Here is an 18,354-nt window from a genome sequence, read left to right as displayed (position 1 = left end):
TGAATTATTACTCACACAATCACCCTGTTTTTTCTCACGCAAGTTTCGGTGGCATTTCGGCATCAAAGTACGTAGCTACAGTACGGAGAATGTTTCGATGGGGATCTGGTGGCATGATCGCCAAGAGCGCGAGCGAAGTCGAAGATGACCGTCTCCTGGACCAGCTGCAAGAGGGCTTTAATGCCCAGAATCGAAAGAAGCGACAGGAGATGCAGCACGCGGCGCAGTCCTGCGCCCACTGCGACGACTCGCTGGCGACCATCCCGTGTGTGGATCAGTGCGGCGATACGTTCTACTGTTCGAATGACTGCGTTCTGCGGGATGCACGGCGCCACCGAGCCATGTGTTTGAGCATACGCCTTAGTTTATGTATGTACGGCGACTCGGCTCAACTTGGAGGTTCTCACTTGTACTAACCAGGCGAGGACGACAAGGACGACCCTGGTGACGACGACCTTGGTGGTTATGGTGAAGACAATCCAATCGACACCGACGAAGTCGTGGACACGTCGTATCCCAAGCAAGGCGAGGCAGACTCGACCTTTGTGGACAATTTCAACCTGTTGTCCGTGCAACGCAACTTGCAACGAGTCGAGTCCATCGAAGTGGCGTGTCCCCAATGCAATGTACGATATGTACATATCTCCCATCCAACCATCCTCCCATCTATACGATGATGCTGGCGCCAGGAAGCCGCCGTGATTCCGTCCAAAGTCCTGCGTCGGGAAGATTCCAAGCAAAAGGTAATACTTCAATTTCATGCCGTTTTGATATATATATTAATATTATGCAATGTACACTCTGTCTCAGTTCTATCAAAATACTAGGTCTCCACGACATGCATATGCGGCGAGGTGGTTGGGTTTTGGCTCTAACGTTAATGGATATTGTCAATTTTACATGTTATTGCCCATGTTGAATCCTCTTGCTATTCTCTGCGATAACGTTATCTTGGAGACGGTATATATCAGTACAGACCCAATCAATCACACCCCAAAATGGTATTCACCACATACACATACCCAATCAATACTATTCGACGTGCACTGATGGAGGCGGTGGGTGGTGGGTGGTGGTCGATGGTGTTTCGACGACGGCCGCTGCTGCTCTAGGCGGCGGGGGTGGCGACCTCCAGAACCAAGATACCCACGTGGGGGTAAGCACGTACATGAGCGTCTTCCACAGCGCCTCGCCGCTCTGCGTCTGCACAGTCTCGTCGCGCACGACGCCGCCGATGAACTCTTTGGCGTGGTCCTGGACGTCCGGGTTGCTCATGAGGTTGTGCACGGACGCGGTCATGGTGGTCGCGACGCCTCGCTGCACGGGGGGCTGCACAAACGTCCACGCCATGAGCGCCGTGAGTCGCGCCCGCGTCGGCTCGTCCTTCATGAGTTGGTCCAGCAGCAGAATCACGTTGGCGCGCGTTGTGGGGTCTACGATCGCCGCCTTGATCAGGTCCACGAACTGGCGAAGTGTCGTGGGGTCCTACCACCAAAGCAAAGTGAATAGGTTTATTGGGGGTAGTGTGAAGTGTAGGACCTGGAAGAGGTTGAACAGGATCTGCTTGGACAGCTTGGTGACATGCGCCAGCGTTTGCGGGTCGTTCAGGACGTTGCTGGTCAGTTGCACCACGGCACCGCGCGTGGCTTCCGTGGCCATGAGCTGGAAGAAGACGAGGATTAGAGAGGTCGTGGAAGGCACGTAGGTGGATGGGTTACCTTTTGAAGGAACTGCGATGCCTGGTCCAGCACTTTTGGGTCGTTGAGCACGGTTTGCACGATCTGAGACGCTAGTTCCTGGTCGAGCACTTAGTGACGTTGGAACAGCGCAGTAGTGTTGGATGGTTAAAGTACCTGGGTTTGGATCTGGAGCGATTCGTTTTGAAGGGTTTCGGTCGCGACTTCGGCGGTCGTTTTGGTCATCTTGCTGCGCATTTCCGGACCAAACGCAATCATGCCCAACGCCCCGACGCCAAGAATACCCAATCCCCACATGTTCTACCGCATCATGCGCTTAGCTAGGTGAATCAAGACGGATGTAGTTGGTACCCAGGGCTTGTCTTGCATGCTGAGGTACAGTTGCTGGAGTTGCTGGTGCGAGGCGTTCACGATGTCCGCTGGCACGGTGGGATGGGGTGGGAAAACATGGATGGGAGGAGGAGGAGGCAGGTGCCCTGAAGCATGGCCTGATTTCTTGTCATGACTAAAATAGCGCCGAGGTCGACATCGTAGGCCACCGCCATGGCGGCGCGGCACGGCGACTGCCAGACGATGCATGTGTCGTGAGGTTTTTGCAGTTTCGTGTGCGGTTGCAGGATTGGATAATAATCCCACGTGTTTCGTATACACGTTAAACATAAAACGTATTACGTTTTAGATCACTACTAGTACAGATAAGCAGGTTTTGCCAATTACTTTAACGCTTTGGTTTAACGTCCCTATGTTACCGGTCGTTAAAAACCCAATATGAGGCCGCGGCTGTTGGCGGCGCTTTGGACAGCGCTAAGCCTTTCCTTCCAAGCTGATTCATATGAATGCGACCCGCATGATCTGCCGCAGGCACCGACAGAGCTTCAGACGGGTGACAAGTGCGGTGGGTGGTGTGGCGCCCTTGGAGCGTGCGCTGAAGGACTGCATTGCGATAGAGGGCTATTGCCTCTGGCGTTCATGCCGTGGGGGTCTCCCTTGGACACTGCCTGTCGAAACCCCAAGGAGGACAACTTGTTGTGGACCCCGGGAACTACTTCGTGCACAATGCCACAATGGTTCGATGTGTCGAGTGACCAAGACCTCGACGCCTTGTCCATAGTCGTGCTAGGCGCAGTGGAGACGTCCCCTGTGTTCCGAATCGACCCATTCGTGCGTGTATTGAGCGCAAAGAAGTGTCGCGATCATTACGTTATCTTGATTGAGCGCATCGTGGAGCCGCCACAGCAGTATGTGCTCACCGCATCGTTGGACGGAAGCGCTCGGACATGGCAACAAGTGACTGTGTAATTGAATTGTTCGCTCGTGTTGGTGGTTTGCAAATTGCTGCTATGAATGGACCAATCAACGTGCAGTATCGTGATCAAATAACCAATCCAAATGCAGGTACTAAAACGTACTTAAAAGAACACAGTTTAGCCGTACTTAGGAGCTCAACTAATTGACCAATGAGATACGTGGAACGCGGATGGTGGTTGCCTTGCACAATTGGTGGCGTACTTGGCTTTCAGAAGATGCTGTCGAAAATCCTGACCCGCCGCCCTGCGCGCCTCGTGGCTCGCGCGGCCTTCTCCACGGAAGCTCCTGCTGCTGCCCCCGCTGCCGCTGATACCGCCGCTACAGGTCCCACCTCGACGAATGTCATTGCCGAGCACTGCATCTCCAAGGTAAATGCAAATGCAGCTATGTTCGCCCGTGCAAAGCCTCACAGTCGCGTCATGTTTGTAGGCAAACAAAGACACGGACGTCAACAAGTTTTTCGCCTTGACGGACGAACAGATCAAGAAGAACTTTCCTGCAGGGTACGTGGTGACCTCAAACCCGCCGATCGTCGTATTCAATCATCGCGATGTGTTGTCCTCGTAGCCTTCCCAAGCGTATCAAGGAACTGTTTGAACTGGTGGAACCGAACAAGCACTTCATGCTGCGTAAGCCTGTGGCCACCATTTTGTCTGCCATGTCCAGTAAGCCATACATATACATACACCTTCCCTGTGCGTTTTCATGCAACTGAGATATGGTGCATGGCGTAGACTTTCCCGAAAGCTGGCCGGAACGATGGCCCGAGAAGGCCTTCGTCTTGGATGGCGAGCGCGGCACCGGCAAAACGTGAGCCGCCTTGTCTACCTAGCGCCCCTCATCACCATGTTTGTTAGTGTGTCGTTGATCCAAATCGTCAACTTTGCCCGTGAAAACGGCTGGATCGTGCTGCATGTGCCTCACGCCCGGGCGTGGATCCACGAAGCTCCATATGTGACCAAGTCTGCCTTCCACGAAGGCAAGTTTGACATTGACGTGGTCGGCGCCGACATCTTGAAGCAGGTTCGTTGCTCGAGGAGACATACACACACCATGCTCACTTGTTCTTGGTTCATTCGTAGTTGATTCAATGCAACGGCACGCAATTGGCATCGCTGCCTCTCCGTGGCGACTATGGCGATGCGTACTACCCGCGCTCGTTTGTCAAGAAGCCTAAGGTATGTTGTACCTACGTGCAACCGACGGGCCGATCACAACTTATCGCTTTTTATGTAGAGCGCGTCGGAATACAACAAGTCCGACTTGACGCTGCTCGACATTTGCGAAAGCGGGCTCAAAGACGACCTGCTCACGTGCAAAGCGGTGGTGGACCTCAAGGCGGAGCTGGCCCAAGTGACCGAGTTTCCCGTGCTGATTGCCATTGACGAGTACAACGCGTGGTTCCAGAAGACAGTGTTTGGGTACGAAGGGGTGCCCGTCAAGGCCGAGGACATCACGGTCATCGATGCCCTGCGTGACGTGGATGCGTCCGGGTACCGCGCCGACCGCAAGCTCGCAAACGGGTTGTTTATCGCGGCCACGACGGAGAATTACCCGACGAAATATGACTTTTCCAAGCAGGTTTGTGTGTTACTGCATGATGATAGTTGAGAGTTGCTTGTTCATGGGAGTACCGTAGGCGTCGTACAAGCGAGTGCGCAAGCTGTTGCACCCGTACACGCCGCAAGAGCTGACGAGTTTGGTCGACTACTTTCACGCGATCAACTTTCGACAAAGCAAATACTCGGACAAGGACGTCGTGTTCCTCCGCCTTATGACCAAGGGCGTGCCGTTGAAGGTGTTCAAGCAAGCGTGTATTTTGTAATCCAACAATAAACACAGAACAACCCATTGCGTAGCTGTTCAATGAGTAGTACCCTGCCCTTCTACTATGTACTCTAGTCGAGCTAAACGTAGTACTGGGTTTCTTCATCTTTGGCTACAAGTAGGTTATGAATATGCGATGCTGTTGGGCTACGACAGACATATATATATGGTGAGTGGATGCCGAAGTGGTAGACACTAATGAATACAAGCGACGATCAGGAGTGGGAGTGGATGTAAACAAGGGCATATCTGCTCGCTTTCATCTACTAGTAGTACTAGTAATTTCGATAACTACTGTATTACTATAATAGTACTACGTAGTACCTAGTAGTATATACTATTAATAGTAATATTAATATTCCTATTTATAGTAATACTGGAGTATGAAGTAACGATGTGACATCGACACCGTTTTGGTTACTATGCCAATCATCATGTGTGTGAATCGTTCAATTCAATTTGTCGGCATTGCTATGATTTCAAATAACCTGACACTTTGAACACATCATGTCTGCCGCCCAAGTCACTGAATACAACTTCCACGTCGTTTCATGGGTGTGTTTACTTGGGAAGTATCGCGTACGCCGCTGCTTGACCTCCCAAATGTCCGACAAAGTCGACATTGGGGACAAGCGCGGCCAACGCTCGGTGTTGGGCGTGCTGAAACACCGACCCGACGCCATTCACTGCTACGGACAGCTTGAGCATTTCGTCTGCGGTGAGGGGCAGGACGCCGTACAGCAGTAGCTACTCACCACACATCATGACCAATATATCATTCGTGACAATCTTTGTATATATATACCTCTCGTTCCGGATGCATGATGCAGTAAGCAGTCAAAACGCCAAACACTGCACCGCTGGCACCAATCGAATACACTATGTATCATGACCATGATGATTTCCTGAACACAATATGAATAGCCGTACCGTGGCCCATGCCTCGCAGCCCCGACACCACGGCACTGAGCACGGACGAAGCAATTGCACTCGTAGCGTAGATCTTGGCGAATTCACGACTGTCCAACGTTCGAGGTTCGTGGACAACGTAGCGGTGCTGCTTGGCCATCGACGACGGCAGCCAAGATGATGTGCCGCCTTGGATGGGTTGGCGGCGGCGGAAGGAAGAAGCGTCGTGGTTACTCGGCGGGAGCACGGCCGACCCAAAGTGCCACAGCATGAACATGTTGATGCCAAAATGCAAAGGCGTCTGGTGGCTGAATGCGGACGTGACCAACGTATGGACGCGCCTCTCTGTAGCTACGCCGTGGAATGAGCACGCGAAGTGCGTCCACATGAACTTGGCAAGGCCAGCATGCCGCTGCGAGACCTTCCACATGCCAAACACAGCTGTGTTGGTGGCGATCAAGGCCATGAGGAGGCGGCGGTTGTCGTCGTCCCACTGATGACAACGTGCATGATGACGAGGATTGGAATGATGTCATGACAAGACTAGGACGTACGTGGTTTTGCACGTTGGCAGACACCATGGCGAAGGAATCTGTCAGGAGATCAACGATGGACATCGAATGCACGTCGATGGACGTGGCATTCGTGACGACGATGCCGCCTGCAATGAGGCCAAGCCCGGCAGCGCCGGCATCTGCCTGTCGATGCAGGACGGGTGGATTTCGCACTGGAAGGCGGCCGCGGGAGTGCCTCATGCTGGCGCGAACGTGAGAAGGGCGAAGTGCAGATTGATGATGCCACGGAGGAACTACGTGACCAACGCGAGAAGCCACATGAAGTGGCCGTCGAAGAAGCATCCTCACGTCGGTTTTTAGTTGAGAGGCGGTGGCCAAAAATTGGCAATTATTCAAATATTTTTATCGACAATGAACGAAACATTGGGTATTTTCTACTCACTTTACGGAAGTTTTTGAATTGCATGCCAGTTGAACCAATCGTCATGGATGGAGCGGTACATGTACCGGAATGCCTGCGAGTGCTGACGGTAGGCGATGGCGACCTTTCGTACTCCCGATCCCTGCTGGAGAAGGACAACTGGACAGATTTGGATGTCAATGGCGCAGCGTCCATGGATCTCACGGCCACGACATACGACTCGTTGGCATCCCTCGTGGACAAGTACGCCATGGCCGCGTCCAACATCGAGGCGTTGACCACGACATCCGCTCCCTTCATCAACGTCAACGTGCGACATGAAGTCGACGCGACAAACCTTTCGTCCTTTGCCAATGCGCTCCATTTCGATCGCATTGTATTCCACCATCCGCACACTGGCGTCGAAGACGTCCATCGCCATCGCCGCCTCCTGTCACATTTCTTCCACGCCGCGCTGCAAGTGCTCAATCCCCACGGCTTCATTTACGTCACATTGGCCAGAGATCAACCTGATCGATGGGAAATCTTGTCGCGGGCGTCGGCGGCGTCGTTGACGTGCCTCATGCAGTCGGTGTGGACGCCGCCGAAAGGCTACACGCGCAAGCGTCATCAGAGCGACAAGAGTTTCCACCACGTGCTGCTTCATGGCGCCAAGCTGCAGCAGGAAAGCACGCTCTTTCGTTTTGGTCGTGGGGTCGCGTCCACTAGCATCCTGCCACCACCGACTGCGGCGCCGCGTGGGCCACCAGGCGTAGTGTCGTTGGGCAACCCCGAGTGGGAATTTGCATGCGACGAGTGCGGCGGGAAGCGCTTTGCGACGCTGCAAGGCCACAAGACACACATGCGCATGGTGCACGAACTCAACTTGAAGCGCAAGAGACCCGACTCGACGTTCTCGTGCGCGGCGTGCCACGGCCGTGAGTTTGCCGACGAGGAAGCACTGACCCAGCACCGCCTAGCCAAGCATGGCAAGGACAGCACCATACGCCCCGACTGGCATCAAAACCATCATCCAAAGCGAACGTCGTTATTGCCAACTGAAGCCAATGTGTGTGCAATCTGCCGCGACTCGTTTGAGTCGCAAGCCGATTTGGACGGCCACTGGACGACCCTGCAACCCATCCTAGTGGAAAAAGTTCCCTGTGGGACCTGTTCCAAGACGTTCGAAGACCATAGGGCCCTTCGACAACACCAGAATTTCTGCACTAAGGAATGACATCGACATTCGTATATGGTGTTGTGTTTGGTCAGGATAATGCACACGACGCCTGCTGCTGGGCCTGCTGGGGCTGACCGATCGTGAGCGTGGTGTTGGCAAGGATCATGTGTTGCATCGTGGGAGGCATCGGCACGGGACCGCGAGACTCGTAGTCCCACATGACAAGAAATGGCGTCGGAGGTCGGGCGACTGCGGCGGCGACGTGCTGAAGGACATGCTCGACGAAGTCGGCGGGAGGGACCACGTGATGCTGTTCCAGGTAGTGCACGTAACCTTCGGGCCAGCAGTACATACCGTCTGTCATGGTGCACGCTCCAAGGGCCTTGGACGAGCATGAGGAATCAATGCGACAGAAGCTGTATCCCATCTCGTACGATTCCACAAAGCCAGCATGACGCACGTACCAGATCACCTTTGCCGCCATGTCCGCACGTCTGTCATACCATGCTTTGTCTTGGAGTGACTGAGGGTGCGGCCTCACGTCACCCGCGTCGTCGTTGTATTTACGCCAAAACCCAATTTCGTGCATCCTGAAAACTTCTTTACGTTAACGTTAACAGTCCGTGGTCGCCGTAAGAACGCATAGCGTTAAACGTTAAAACGCAGCTTTGTGCTTGCAGAACTCCACGCGTTAAACGTTAAAACGTAGTTTTATCCATCCAATCGTGAATGTATGTCAAATCAGAATTCGAACGGATTTGTGGATTTACAGTCGAACTGACATTTTCGATTCATACTGTATTTCTTTGCCACGCACACCACACACTGATCAAATCATTGTTTGACCCTATATACTACTCGCCTTTAGCTACTCAAAAGTGTGCTAGTATACGACAGTACAACCAAAGGATAATACTACTATTAGTAGTTAGTCCAACGACTGACAGACCACAGTTGTGGTGTATATAAACCAGCCGAAGATCTGACGCAAAATCTGATTGGCTGAGATCAGAAACCTCCAAATTGTCAAATTAGGTTCGATGTATTTTGTTTGAAAAATCCGAGCACACCATATCATTTTGACCGAATTAATTTCGGTCCCATAATCGTACTTTATAAGGACTTTTAGATTTCCCCGTTCGAAATGCCACATAACGTTAGCAAGCCTTCAACCATGCCACCGTCACCACCGTTGCCGTCCAGCCCAATCTCTCTGCGCCTGCAGGCCCCGAAGCGCGAAAGCTGTTCGATAAAATCGTTGGAATCTCCACACACAGCGTCGTCGACGTCGTCTGACGGGAGCGACGCGCCTTCGCCTAAGTCGGAATCGTTCCACGAGCGAATGCTAGGCATGGTTCAACATGCGTTATCGACGTACTCGGCGGAAGCTGCAGCCATATCCAAGATGGCATGGAAGGTAAGTCTGGCCACACTGTGCCGCACTCTCCTGCCAGCCATCACCGCCGGTTTCCTGGGTCATTTGGGCTCCAAGGAATTGGCGGCAAGTGCGCTAGCCAACATTTGGGTGTCGGCGTTGCAAATCTTCATCTATGGCTTCTCGGTGTCCCTGTGCACATTATGCGGACAAGCATACGGTGCCCGCAATTATGAACTCGTGGGCATTTGGTTCCAGCTGGGCGTCGTGACATTGAGTGTCATCTCGATTGCGATGGGCCTGTCATTCTTGTACGTTGGGCCAATGCTGGCGATGCTCTCCAGCGACGCTGAGACGCTGGCACTCGCGACCGTCTTCTGCCGGTATTCCGTGCTTAGCGTGTGGCCGCAGTGCGTCAATTGTGCGCTCAGGTACTAACTACTGGCCACTCCCCATTCATGATTACGTAGTACTCGTTGGTAGTACTCAATTGGGTGTGTTGTAGGCAGTACTTGCAGGCCCAGGAGATAATCGCCCCTGGCACCGTCGTGAGCTTTCTCAGCGTGCCCATCTGCATCGCGGCCAACTACTTGTTCATCTTCTACCTCGAGTTCGGCTTCGTGGGGTCTCCCCTGGCGCAGTTCGTCGCCGATGCGTTCCAGCCGGTCGCGTTGTTTCTGTATGCATGTTGGTTCAAGCGATACCACGAAAAGACGTGGTTTGGATGGACGTGGGCGTGCCTCCGGCCAGACCGCGTCCGCCGCTTCCTCTGGCTGTCCATGGCCATGACGCTAAACGTCGCATTGGACGAGTGGATCTACTCGGTCGTGACGGCGATCGCTAGCTCCCTCGGCTCGCTCGACATGGCCGCCAACAGCGTGCTGTACATGCTGTGGAACCTCGTGTACAGCATCTACTGGGGCTTTGGGCTGCCCACGCAGGTCCGCGTCGCCAACTTCCTCGGCGCCAACCGCCCGGACGCCGCCAAGCGCACCATGTACGTCGGGTTCGCACTCGGGGGCGCCGCCGCGTTTGGGTCGGCCGGTTTGTTTTTCCTGTTCTTGTATCCGCTGATCGCCCTCTTCACGCCGGATCCGGACCTGACGGCGCTGGTTGCACGGACCTTCGCCCTCTTTGCGGTCGCCGTGGGGGTCTCCGGGCTCCACATCGTGCTGGCTAGCGTGGCCGAAGCCATGAGCATGGCTAACATTCTGCTCTGCATCACCGCCACCGGCTCGTGGGTGGTGCTCCTGCCCGTGTCGTTCGTGCTGGGTATAGTGTGCCACTGGGGCCTCGCGGGGCTGTGGGTCGGCAGCGTCCTCGGTGAAACCACCAAGTTTGTGCTCATAGCTGTCGCGTTGTACAGGGTGGACTGGGACGCCGCGGCGGTCGTCGCGGTCCGGCAGTCCCGGCTGCATTCGCCCAAGGACGAGGAATTGGACGTGCTGGAGCGCGTGCTCGTGAGCGTGTCGACACCGTCTATGTTTAGTCCGGTGATTTCTCGCCAAATTGCCGACGGCCATTCAAGCGAGTACATGCGCAGTCGCGGATATAGCCATCACTCGGACGATAATGAGCGCGAATGTTTGCTCAGGCAGCGAGCATTGTCGTTTTAATTCCCACGAAAAACTAGACCCCTCCCATCACTGTGTTTATATTTTTTGATGGCATTTATCACGTAAAGAATTGCACCGACACTTTCAAAGTCGGCCCAAGGTGGTACACTAGCTGGTCGGTCGACTCGATGGCTTCCCCGGGCGGCAAGTCCTTGAGCGTCGTCATGATGGCATCGAAATGGCCGCGCTCGGCGGCCGTGGCGTGCTCGGCCAAGTACGCCCCCACACACATGTTGCCCAGCGATGACGACTGGAAGACGATTGACGCGGGGGGGTTGCGTCGACGACGACTTGAGGAGTTGGGGGGGGTGGCGTCAAATAGGCTAGTCGCATCAAATGCGAAAGCAGTAATATTATATCGAGGCATGATATGTATAGTCTTCAAAATGGGCAAGTACCGAAGAAACGCCAAGTACTGAACGCCCTCGATCGAGATGTACCCAGCTTGCGCCAGTGCATGCAAAATCAGCTGCTTCTCCGCCGGCGACACCCCCATCCCGATCGATCGCAGCACCGTGAAGAAGTCTACACCATGAGAAAAATGTAAAAAGGCAATCAGTAGACGCGTACATACCTCGCTCGTCGAGGTACCCTGCCGCCGACACGCCGTGACGCATCTTGTCGGCGGCTTCGAAGGCATGTTCGGCAATGTCGCGCCCCCTTGTGCCCACCCCCCGCGACTCGTCGTGCAAGAAATCGCTCAGTTTTTGGTGTATTGCGTCCATATTGGACACGTTCGAGAGGTTCTCGGCGCAGTGGCAGGGGACGCCGTCGGGCTTGGACGACATGCACAACTCTTGGAACATCCTGCGGTCATAAATCTTTAGTTATGTCTTATAAGTCTTTAGTTATGTCTTATAAATCTTTAGTATGTTCTTATAAGTCTTTAGTTATGACAGAGTATGTAGAGTTGTTTGTACCGAAGAAACTCGGGGTAGTGCACCACGCGAATGTCCTTGTGTTTTGAGGCTTTGGAAGGATCGATAAACAAAGCCAAGCACGCTTCCGTGTCTTGTTTGGGCCACCGCATCGGACTGTGGTGGCTCGTGAGGCACGCCAAGAAATCTACACCCTCCATGAATTCGTACAATATATATATATATATATATATATTGCAGAACCCCGACTATTATACTGATGTATTCTTTTGCAGAAAATAGTCTTGATAAGACCTTTCTTGGACACGACGCCGGTGGGCACCCCCGTGACGCGGGCGTCTAACTTCTCCAACTGGTGACGAAAATGAGCCAAAAGCGCTGCGTTGTCGCGGTCGGGGTCGGTGGCCAGTCGCTGCAGAATCGTCTTGAGGTGCTGGCGGTGCTTCACCGTGGCCAAGTGCTGGTCATATCGCCTTGATCCACAACCGCATGTCGTTTAAAATGGAATCGTATGTAACGCATATACATACTCGAGAAAAGCTGCGATCCCAACCAGGCCTTGGGATGTCCTTGTAAATTTAGACAGCACGGACCGCAGCTGTGCAGGCGTGACGGCTACCCCGCAGAAACCCAGCACTTTTTCATACCCTAGTCATTATGCATCGATATATATATATCTCAATTTTGACGGTTGAAATGGACGAACAAAGGAACGAACTCACCGTCTTCGGAAAGCCCGCCGGTTTCCAGGGGGTCGTACAACTCGCACGCTTCGACAAACTTCTCGGCTCCTGTGAAAATGGACTTGGGAACGTGGCAACACGTGGCAGTTACGCCGCCCTTCGGCACGCGTTGGGTCATAAATTGCTTCAAGTTGCGCTCGACAGTGAGCACGTCCGAGCCCAAATGTGGCCGGTCGAGTTGTCGCTTGTTGGCGGGGGACGGCGGCCCCCAAGCACGGGGGCGGGCGGACGGAGTCGCTGCCACGTCATTCCGATCGTCATCGCCAGACGTGGATGCTTCTTCTTCGCTGTCCACACTTAGAAAATGTCCAATCTACACCATCATCTGTCAAAAAAACACTCAAAAATCATCGTATAGAGAACCCATACTTGCTCATAGTTGATGCGGGACGGGTGCCGCTTGTTGCGTAAATTGGCCGTCAAGTACGCCATTTCTTTCTGGGTCGGCCGTGCCTTCATGTGGCCCAACAGTGCGTCTAAAAATATAAATATCCTGATAACTTGGGAATCTCTAGAGGACAGCGTACCCACAAAGACAGACTCGTCCAAGGTCCCGTCGCCTGCGCTGTCCTGGGTCAGCAGTAGATCCCGAACCCCGTCAAAGCCCCCCTTGGCCGGCTTTCTCACCCCGCGAAGGATCTTTTGTCGAATCGACGACTACCAATAAGCATAGCGTTCTCAATGTCTAGCATACACGTAGTCATACTTGGTCGTTTGTACCTTGAGCACACGGTGCTGCTCCAAGCGATGGTCCACACGTATCGTGCGCTTGGTCAAGTCGTCCGAGTCGGCTGCCCGTTTGGACTTGCCGGTGCGCGACCGACTGTGGTCACTGGACTCGCTTTGGTCGTCCGTGGCCGCGTCTGTCGAGCACGATTGGCGACCTGTTTGTCGTGATTTGCCAGCAGTAGTAGGACCGTCGGACGACTCGCCTTTGGATTTCGCGTGCTCTTCCATGTATTGCTGCAATTCGTGGCAAAATTCCGTGTAGTTGACCATCTTGCTGGAACGTTCGAACGCTTTGGCCACGCGGTTCACGTCGCTGGACATGGCCATTACGTTGAGACAACTCATTTGAAGAAGGGACGAGGAAGGGGAGGGTGCCACACGTACATGCTGCTGTAGTTGCCCAGAAGAGAACTCAATGCTTGAACAAAGTGTCTAGAGTGTAGGCAGTTAATCGTTGGCGCATGACACATCCCCCAGTAGCAGGTAGTACTTTAGCTTGAGCCGGCCTCTGCCTTCAGCGTCTTCCTCTTGGAATTCTGCGTACACATCGTCGGCTTCGAAGTGTTTGGACAAACTTTGAAAGCATCGGCGTACATCTTGGTCCCTTGGCATCACTTCAATGCAAAAGTCTACGTTACAGTAGTTCAACACATGAACCGTTTCACGGCCGCTGCCCCCGTTACTTTACCGGTTTCGCGTCATGATTACTGGATATCTGGGTATCCGGACTCCGGATAACTAAAATCTCGAACAAAATTCCAACGTTCGGCGACTGAAGTGCAGTCCGGGAGAAGCGGCATGTACGAGTCGTTCAAGCAACAAGGGAAACGTCTATTGGATGGGAACAATGAGCCTGCGTCCCCAACGGTGGCTCTGAGCGATGACCAAGACTACCAAGCATCATGTCCGTCGCTTCGATTGTCGTACAAGGAGCGCCTCTTGGGCTGCGGCATTTGCTTCTTCCTCGGCATGATGCTGTCGTTTGGGTCCACCGCTCGTCTTGGCCAGCTCGTGGCTGGTCGACCAGCACCCTTTGCGATCTGTTACACGTTGGGAAATCTATTGTCCGTTGGATGCACGATGTTCTTCGTCGGTCCTGTGTCGCAGTGCCAGTCGATGTTTCATGCCAAGCGACGTGTCGCCGCCGCGATCTACTTGGGATTCATTGCAATCACCCTCACGCTTTGTTTTTCTCCGAGCGTCCCCCATCGGTCCGGGCTTGTCGTGCTCTCCGTGCTCGTGCAATTTGGAGCGTTGTCATGGTACACGTTGTCCTACATTCCGTACGGCCAAGCTGCATTTCTAAGCGTGACCAAGCGCTTTTGCTGCCAGCCAGATGTCGTCTAGACAATCATGGTCGCCGTTGAAGCAAGCACGAATTGAGTATTTTAACATAACGTTAGGACCATCGAACACGTTACTACAACAGTAGTGACGTTATTGCAATATTTCGTGTCCCTGTCGTCGTCAAGTGTCTTTGGCACAGCATGACACGAGCTAGTCCTTGGCGGGAGGAGTTAGACTTGCCTGTCCCGCTGCGCTCCGTCATGATTATATATATACGTGTATGCATGTTCGGTGGGATTGAAAACACAGGTCATTCTTCCCGTGGACGGAGAAATGCGATTGCAGAGAGATTTCGATGGCGCTTGACGTATACGAGGAGGTCCTTGAACGGCTGTGTGAGCGTGGCCAATGTAAATCGGTGTAGAAGAGGATTACATTCGTAGCTACCTGTGTACAAGGCGATCGAGACAAGGTAACCGGGGTGTCGCCCCTTGATAGTTGCAAGATGGCCTCGTAGCACTGTGCAAAACTGTTGGCGGCTTTCTACATTTTTTCAAAAGGATTTTGTCCAATCACATGTAGCAGCAAAACACCTAAATGAACTCCCGTCGCAAATTAGTGCATAAAGTGGTGGAAATAATGATATGACACCGCATGAATCCAGTTGTTACTCATATGTGATTGGCTTAAATGCAATATACTTTTAACCAATCACAAAGACATCAATTGTTGCGCAACGACCACAGTATCAATGTGAACGAGATAGGGACTCTCGTTGACCATTGGTGGACAATCATGCTGAGCGAAAGCAAATTGGTCGGCATTCAGGGTGATGCGAGTCGAGTCCGCTGCCATGCAGCCAAGCACGCGAAACTGCATCGAGCGCTTCCCATGAAGTACGATGCCAACATGCTGTTGTGATCTACCAATGATGACACCGCATGTCGAACTGCCATCAATGTCATGGAATGGGCTTGGTATACCATTGCACGAGACGAATACAAATGTATTGCCACAATGTTTGAGTCAAGTCGAAACCTACGAACCACTCTATATGCATATGCCTTTGGCGTTGAAATGATGTACTTCATGTGTCTTCATATTTGCTACAATAGATTGACGGCTGCTGCGTAGTGTACGTTGTGCCGCATTGCGAACTTGCCTGTCAATTTGGTGCACGAATATACTTCTGAAGTACTTCAGTAGGATGAACCGCCTATTCCAATAAATAAATAAAGACAAAACAAATATTTAAAATGCTATAAAATATGACTATTGTTGAATTCAATTGTTTTCAACATTATTAATTCAAATATTTAAAATATTAGTTTAAGAATGAAAATAGGAATTATACTCATGAATGAATTGTAACGGTTATTTGAGACTTTGCAAAAATATTCGGAATTCGGATAACACCACCTATTTCCGGTTAATCATGAGAGATCTTTTGAACCGTCGCATTTGGCATTTTCGAAGCATTTCATCGTCGCGGCATATTGTTCGCATGCTCATCTGCACCGCCGCTATAGACCAAACGCCAGAACCGTCCCCGAGGTTCGTATGAGTGGATGAAGACGCTTGAATCTCACAAATTGGTAGAGAGAATGCGTCTCAGCAGGTGGATGATGTCAACTCGAGCGGTCGCCGGCGGACGTCCATGCGCTTGGCGACGACGTTAACTCCTCATGGGAATACCAAATCATCGTCGGCGACGATGTCAACAACGACCTCGACTTCAAAGAAGAAAGAGGAAAAGTACATGGGCATCGGCGTCGTGGTTGATTGCAAAGTGAGTACCACTTTAAACGAGTGAGGTTGTTGATTTTGACTGTAGGACGACCGAGGTCACTGGAACGAAGGACGCGTCATTGATGTAAACACATCGGCACGGTTGCTGAAGATCCATTACTCTGGTTGGCATAAGCGATACGACGCATGGATGCCGCTGTCGGCCGTGGCGGCGCACGGGTCTCGTGTGAAGACGGCCACCGTGTCGGCGCAGAGTTTAAAACTCACCAAGATGCGCTCAAATCTGTTTCGGTTGAATCCAAACTACGTCGAACGCAGTGCTCCCTCCAAATCGACTTCTCTAGCGACGCCACCATCACAGTCGAGAAATGCTACCATGAACTTGGCCAAGAAGGAGTCGGAAGCGTCCTCGGCAACGCCAGCTACGTCCATGGAAGCCACGCCGATTGCGGCGCCTCTTCCGAAAACCCGGTCTCGGGTTTCTCCTCGCACGATGATCGAGGCCATCGCAAACGAATCGGGCTCTGACAACGCCACGTCATCACCAAAGCAGCTTCAAACTCGAGGCCTTTCCAACGTGCCTTTGCCGTCAGAGCCGACGTTAGTAGCTGAGCAAAGTGCGACCACCCCACCACCATCACGGGGAGCTCGCCGCACGTCCAGACGTCTTCTCACGCCGTCGCCGTCCCCACCGCCAAACGTCGAGTCCAATCCACGGCCCATCATCACAACACACCCACAACAGGAGGATAGCACAATAATCCCTGCAGTTTCAGTGAACAACCACCCATCCCGCCCTCGAGTTGGTGCCACCCCAACCCCCAAAAAGCCTGTCAAAGCAACCAAAACACTAGATAAGTCGAAATCGCCACCGCTGCAAATGAAGCCACCGGCTAAGGCCGACCTTACTCCTCCAAAAGGAAAAGTGACATCGAGCAAAGCAAGGGACTCGAAGAAGCGCACGCCGCCTCCACCAACCTCCCCCGCGATGTGTGACGATGTTAACCCCCACAAAAAGCCCCGCACGGACAAACCAGGAACAACACTATGGACGGGCCCAAAGGGACCAAACGTCGTAGACAAACATCTGCCGTCCAAGACGTCGCTGGCAGAAATCTTTCGAAATCGCGTGCGAGACCAGCACCTCCAGCCGCTGCCTCCGAAAGCACCCGTGATGCCGTCAACACCACCACACAAACTCGAAACCATGAAACAGCGAAAGCATGTCAGAGCCACGAACGTCATGTACATGGAGCAACAAGAAGCGTTCCTTCGAGAGAGCATCCAGCGGTGGACCCAAGTCCAGCAAGACATGATCAAAGACGTGACGTCTGTCGTGGTGTTGTAGCAACACATCGTACCAACCCCGCAAGTGTTTGAGAAGCGGAATAATATTAATAGTTTCCGTGTATAAGTAATTATCAGTCGATCATCGTTTTGCATGACTACATACAGTAGCGTTATCTCTTTGAAAGAATCGCCTAAGTTAAAACAGTACACCACCAAGGTAATTCGTGGGGGCGGAAACATGACTGGTACATATGTGTTCATAATGCTCCAGAAGCGTACAATTCGCCGACAGTCGCGCCAATGGTGGTGGAGTTCACAACCCCGAGATTGATTCCATACACAGTTGCCGCATTCCACTCTGATCTGACTCTCCGCGCCTCCAGCACATCGTCAATTAGATCACGGTTCCCCCTGTTCTATCTACCTCGGAATGATGATTCATATAGGTCGAAGCGAAACAATGTGACAGAGTGTGCAAGCCAAACCACAATTGGGACATTCACCAAGTGGATTTATTCGTTCGAGTACTGTAGCCCTGAAGCCCCACATGACGTGGGGCTTGTGCATTTAAATACTTGACAATTAGACAATTAACAGTAAATATTTAGCAAATATACTCCGGAGTAATTGTATTGGCCATGCGTTGCAATACAATACTACTACACCTTTTTTCTATTCAGTGGGGACTTTTTTCAACGTTCTTGGCTTGGCGCTCATTCGAAAGGGCGATGTGTCCATCCATTTGGCCTTGTGGCCAATAGAATTGACACTTAGTGCCGCAACACCCTTTGAAATGTACCATGCTACCAATGGAAAAGGCTCCACTACCCAACAATGTGCCAAGTAGCATT

The 18,354-nt window shown here is 52.5% G+C and overlaps 11 protein-coding genes across 14 annotated transcripts; 7 read left to right on the top strand and 4 right to left on the bottom strand.

Annotated features, from left to right (window-relative positions):
* The first annotated feature begins 26 nt into the window (after positions 1-26).
* Positions 27-1,531, top strand: H257_06766. Of its 2 annotated transcripts, XM_009832119.1 has the most exons (4): positions 27-369; positions 421-626; positions 690-743; positions 828-1,531. In XM_009832119.1, exons 1-4 carry the CDS (start codon positions 90-92, stop codon positions 873-875), a joined length of 588 nt encoding a protein of 195 aa, XP_009830421.1. In that variant the 5' UTR covers positions 27-89; the 3' UTR covers positions 876-1,531. The 2 variants fall into 2 exon arrangements, with proteins under 2 accessions (XP_009830421.1, XP_009830422.1); XM_009832120.1 differs by having other exon boundaries at positions 421-743.
* Positions 723-2,313, bottom strand: H257_06765. 2 transcript variants are annotated; one of them, XM_009832118.1, is made up of 6 exons: positions 2,049-2,308; positions 1,854-1,997; positions 1,719-1,796; positions 1,540-1,662; positions 1,023-1,485; positions 760-871 (listed from the first exon to the last, which is right to left on the bottom strand). In XM_009832118.1, exons 1-5 carry the CDS (start codon positions 2,274-2,276, stop codon positions 1,033-1,035), a joined length of 1,026 nt encoding a protein of 341 aa, XP_009830420.1. In that variant the 5' UTR covers positions 2,277-2,308; the 3' UTR covers positions 760-871; positions 1,023-1,032. The 2 variants fall into 2 exon arrangements, with proteins under 2 accessions (XP_009830419.1, XP_009830420.1); XM_009832117.1 differs by having other exon boundaries at positions 723-1,485; positions 2,049-2,313.
* An 81-nt stretch (positions 2,314-2,394) lies between these two features.
* Positions 2,395-3,092, top strand: H257_06764 (hypothetical protein). Its single transcript, XM_009832116.1, has one exon. The coding sequence runs from the start codon at positions 2,466-2,468 to the stop codon at positions 2,994-2,996; it is 531 nt and encodes a 176-aa protein (XP_009830418.1). The 5' UTR covers positions 2,395-2,465; the 3' UTR covers positions 2,997-3,092.
* Positions 3,093-3,196: 104 nt separating this feature from the next.
* H257_06763 (hypothetical protein) lies at positions 3,197-4,872 on the top strand. The gene is made up of 8 exons (XM_009832115.1): positions 3,197-3,373; positions 3,435-3,508; positions 3,573-3,670; positions 3,740-3,815; positions 3,863-4,028; positions 4,088-4,183; positions 4,242-4,586; positions 4,645-4,872. The coding sequence occupies exons 1-8, from the start codon at positions 3,221-3,223 to the stop codon at positions 4,828-4,830; spliced, it is 1,194 nt and encodes a 397-aa protein (XP_009830417.1). The 5' UTR covers positions 3,197-3,220; the 3' UTR covers positions 4,831-4,872.
* Positions 4,873-5,209: 337 nt separating this feature from the next.
* H257_06762 lies at positions 5,210-6,638 on the bottom strand. Of its 2 annotated transcripts, XM_009832113.1 has the most exons (4): positions 6,296-6,638; positions 5,763-6,234; positions 5,638-5,711; positions 5,210-5,579 (listed from the first exon to the last, which is right to left on the bottom strand). In XM_009832113.1, exons 1-4 carry the CDS (start codon positions 6,596-6,598, stop codon positions 5,394-5,396), a joined length of 1,035 nt encoding a protein of 344 aa, XP_009830415.1. In that variant the 5' UTR covers positions 6,599-6,638; the 3' UTR covers positions 5,210-5,393. The 2 variants fall into 2 exon arrangements, with proteins under 2 accessions (XP_009830415.1, XP_009830416.1); XM_009832114.1 differs by having other exon boundaries at positions 5,763-6,638.
* Positions 6,639-6,685: 47 nt separating this feature from the next.
* Positions 6,686-8,423, top strand: H257_06761 (hypothetical protein). Its single transcript, XM_009832112.1, has one exon. The coding sequence runs from the start codon at positions 6,721-6,723 to the stop codon at positions 7,891-7,893; it is 1,173 nt and encodes a 390-aa protein (XP_009830414.1). The 5' UTR covers positions 6,686-6,720; the 3' UTR covers positions 7,894-8,423.
* On the bottom strand, positions 7,925-8,425 carry H257_06760 (hypothetical protein; the record flags this gene model as incomplete). The annotated part of the gene is made up of 1 exon (XM_009832111.1): positions 7,925-8,425. One exon carries the CDS (start codon positions 8,423-8,425, stop codon positions 7,925-7,927), a length of 501 nt encoding a protein of 166 aa, XP_009830413.1.
* Positions 8,426-8,973: 548 nt separating this feature from the next.
* Positions 8,974-10,853, top strand: H257_06759 (hypothetical protein). Its single transcript, XM_009832110.1, has 2 exons — positions 8,974-9,642; positions 9,717-10,853. Exons 1-2 carry the CDS (start codon positions 8,981-8,983, stop codon positions 10,825-10,827), a joined length of 1,773 nt encoding a protein of 590 aa, XP_009830412.1. The 5' UTR covers positions 8,974-8,980; the 3' UTR covers positions 10,828-10,853.
* Positions 10,850-13,805, bottom strand: H257_06758 (hypothetical protein). The gene is made up of 12 exons (XM_009832109.1): positions 13,668-13,805; positions 13,562-13,609; positions 13,169-13,490; positions 12,976-13,105; positions 12,818-12,924; positions 12,428-12,761; positions 12,236-12,353; positions 12,000-12,178; positions 11,748-11,892; positions 11,402-11,634; positions 11,226-11,352; positions 10,850-11,150 (listed from the first exon to the last, which is right to left on the bottom strand). The coding sequence occupies exons 1-12, from the start codon at positions 13,787-13,789 to the stop codon at positions 10,886-10,888; spliced, it is 2,130 nt and encodes a 709-aa protein (XP_009830411.1). The 5' UTR covers positions 13,790-13,805; the 3' UTR covers positions 10,850-10,885.
* Positions 13,806-13,929: 124 nt separating this feature from the next.
* Positions 13,930-14,647, top strand: H257_06757 (hypothetical protein). Its single transcript, XM_009832108.1, has one exon. It carries the CDS (start codon positions 13,976-13,978, stop codon positions 14,522-14,524), a length of 549 nt encoding a protein of 182 aa, XP_009830410.1. The 5' UTR covers positions 13,930-13,975; the 3' UTR covers positions 14,525-14,647.
* A 612-nt stretch (positions 14,648-15,259) lies between these two features.
* H257_06756 (hypothetical protein) lies at positions 15,260-17,663 on the top strand (the record flags this gene model as incomplete). The annotated part of the gene is made up of 4 exons (XM_009832107.1): positions 15,260-15,360; positions 15,941-16,018; positions 16,064-16,253; positions 16,299-17,663. 4 exons carry the CDS (start codon positions 15,260-15,262, stop codon positions 17,559-17,561), a joined length of 1,632 nt encoding a protein of 543 aa, XP_009830409.1. The 3' UTR covers positions 17,562-17,663.
* Positions 17,664-18,354: the final 691 nt, after the last annotated feature.

This window comes from Aphanomyces astaci, assembly GCF_000520075.1.
Source record: "Aphanomyces astaci strain APO3 unplaced genomic scaffold supercont1.13, whole genome shotgun sequence".
In the NCBI taxonomy this organism is placed as follows: domain Eukaryota; phylum Oomycota; class Saprolegniomycetes; order Saprolegniales; family Verrucalvaceae; genus Aphanomyces; species Aphanomyces astaci.
This window is presented reverse-complemented; position numbering and strand designations above follow the sequence as displayed.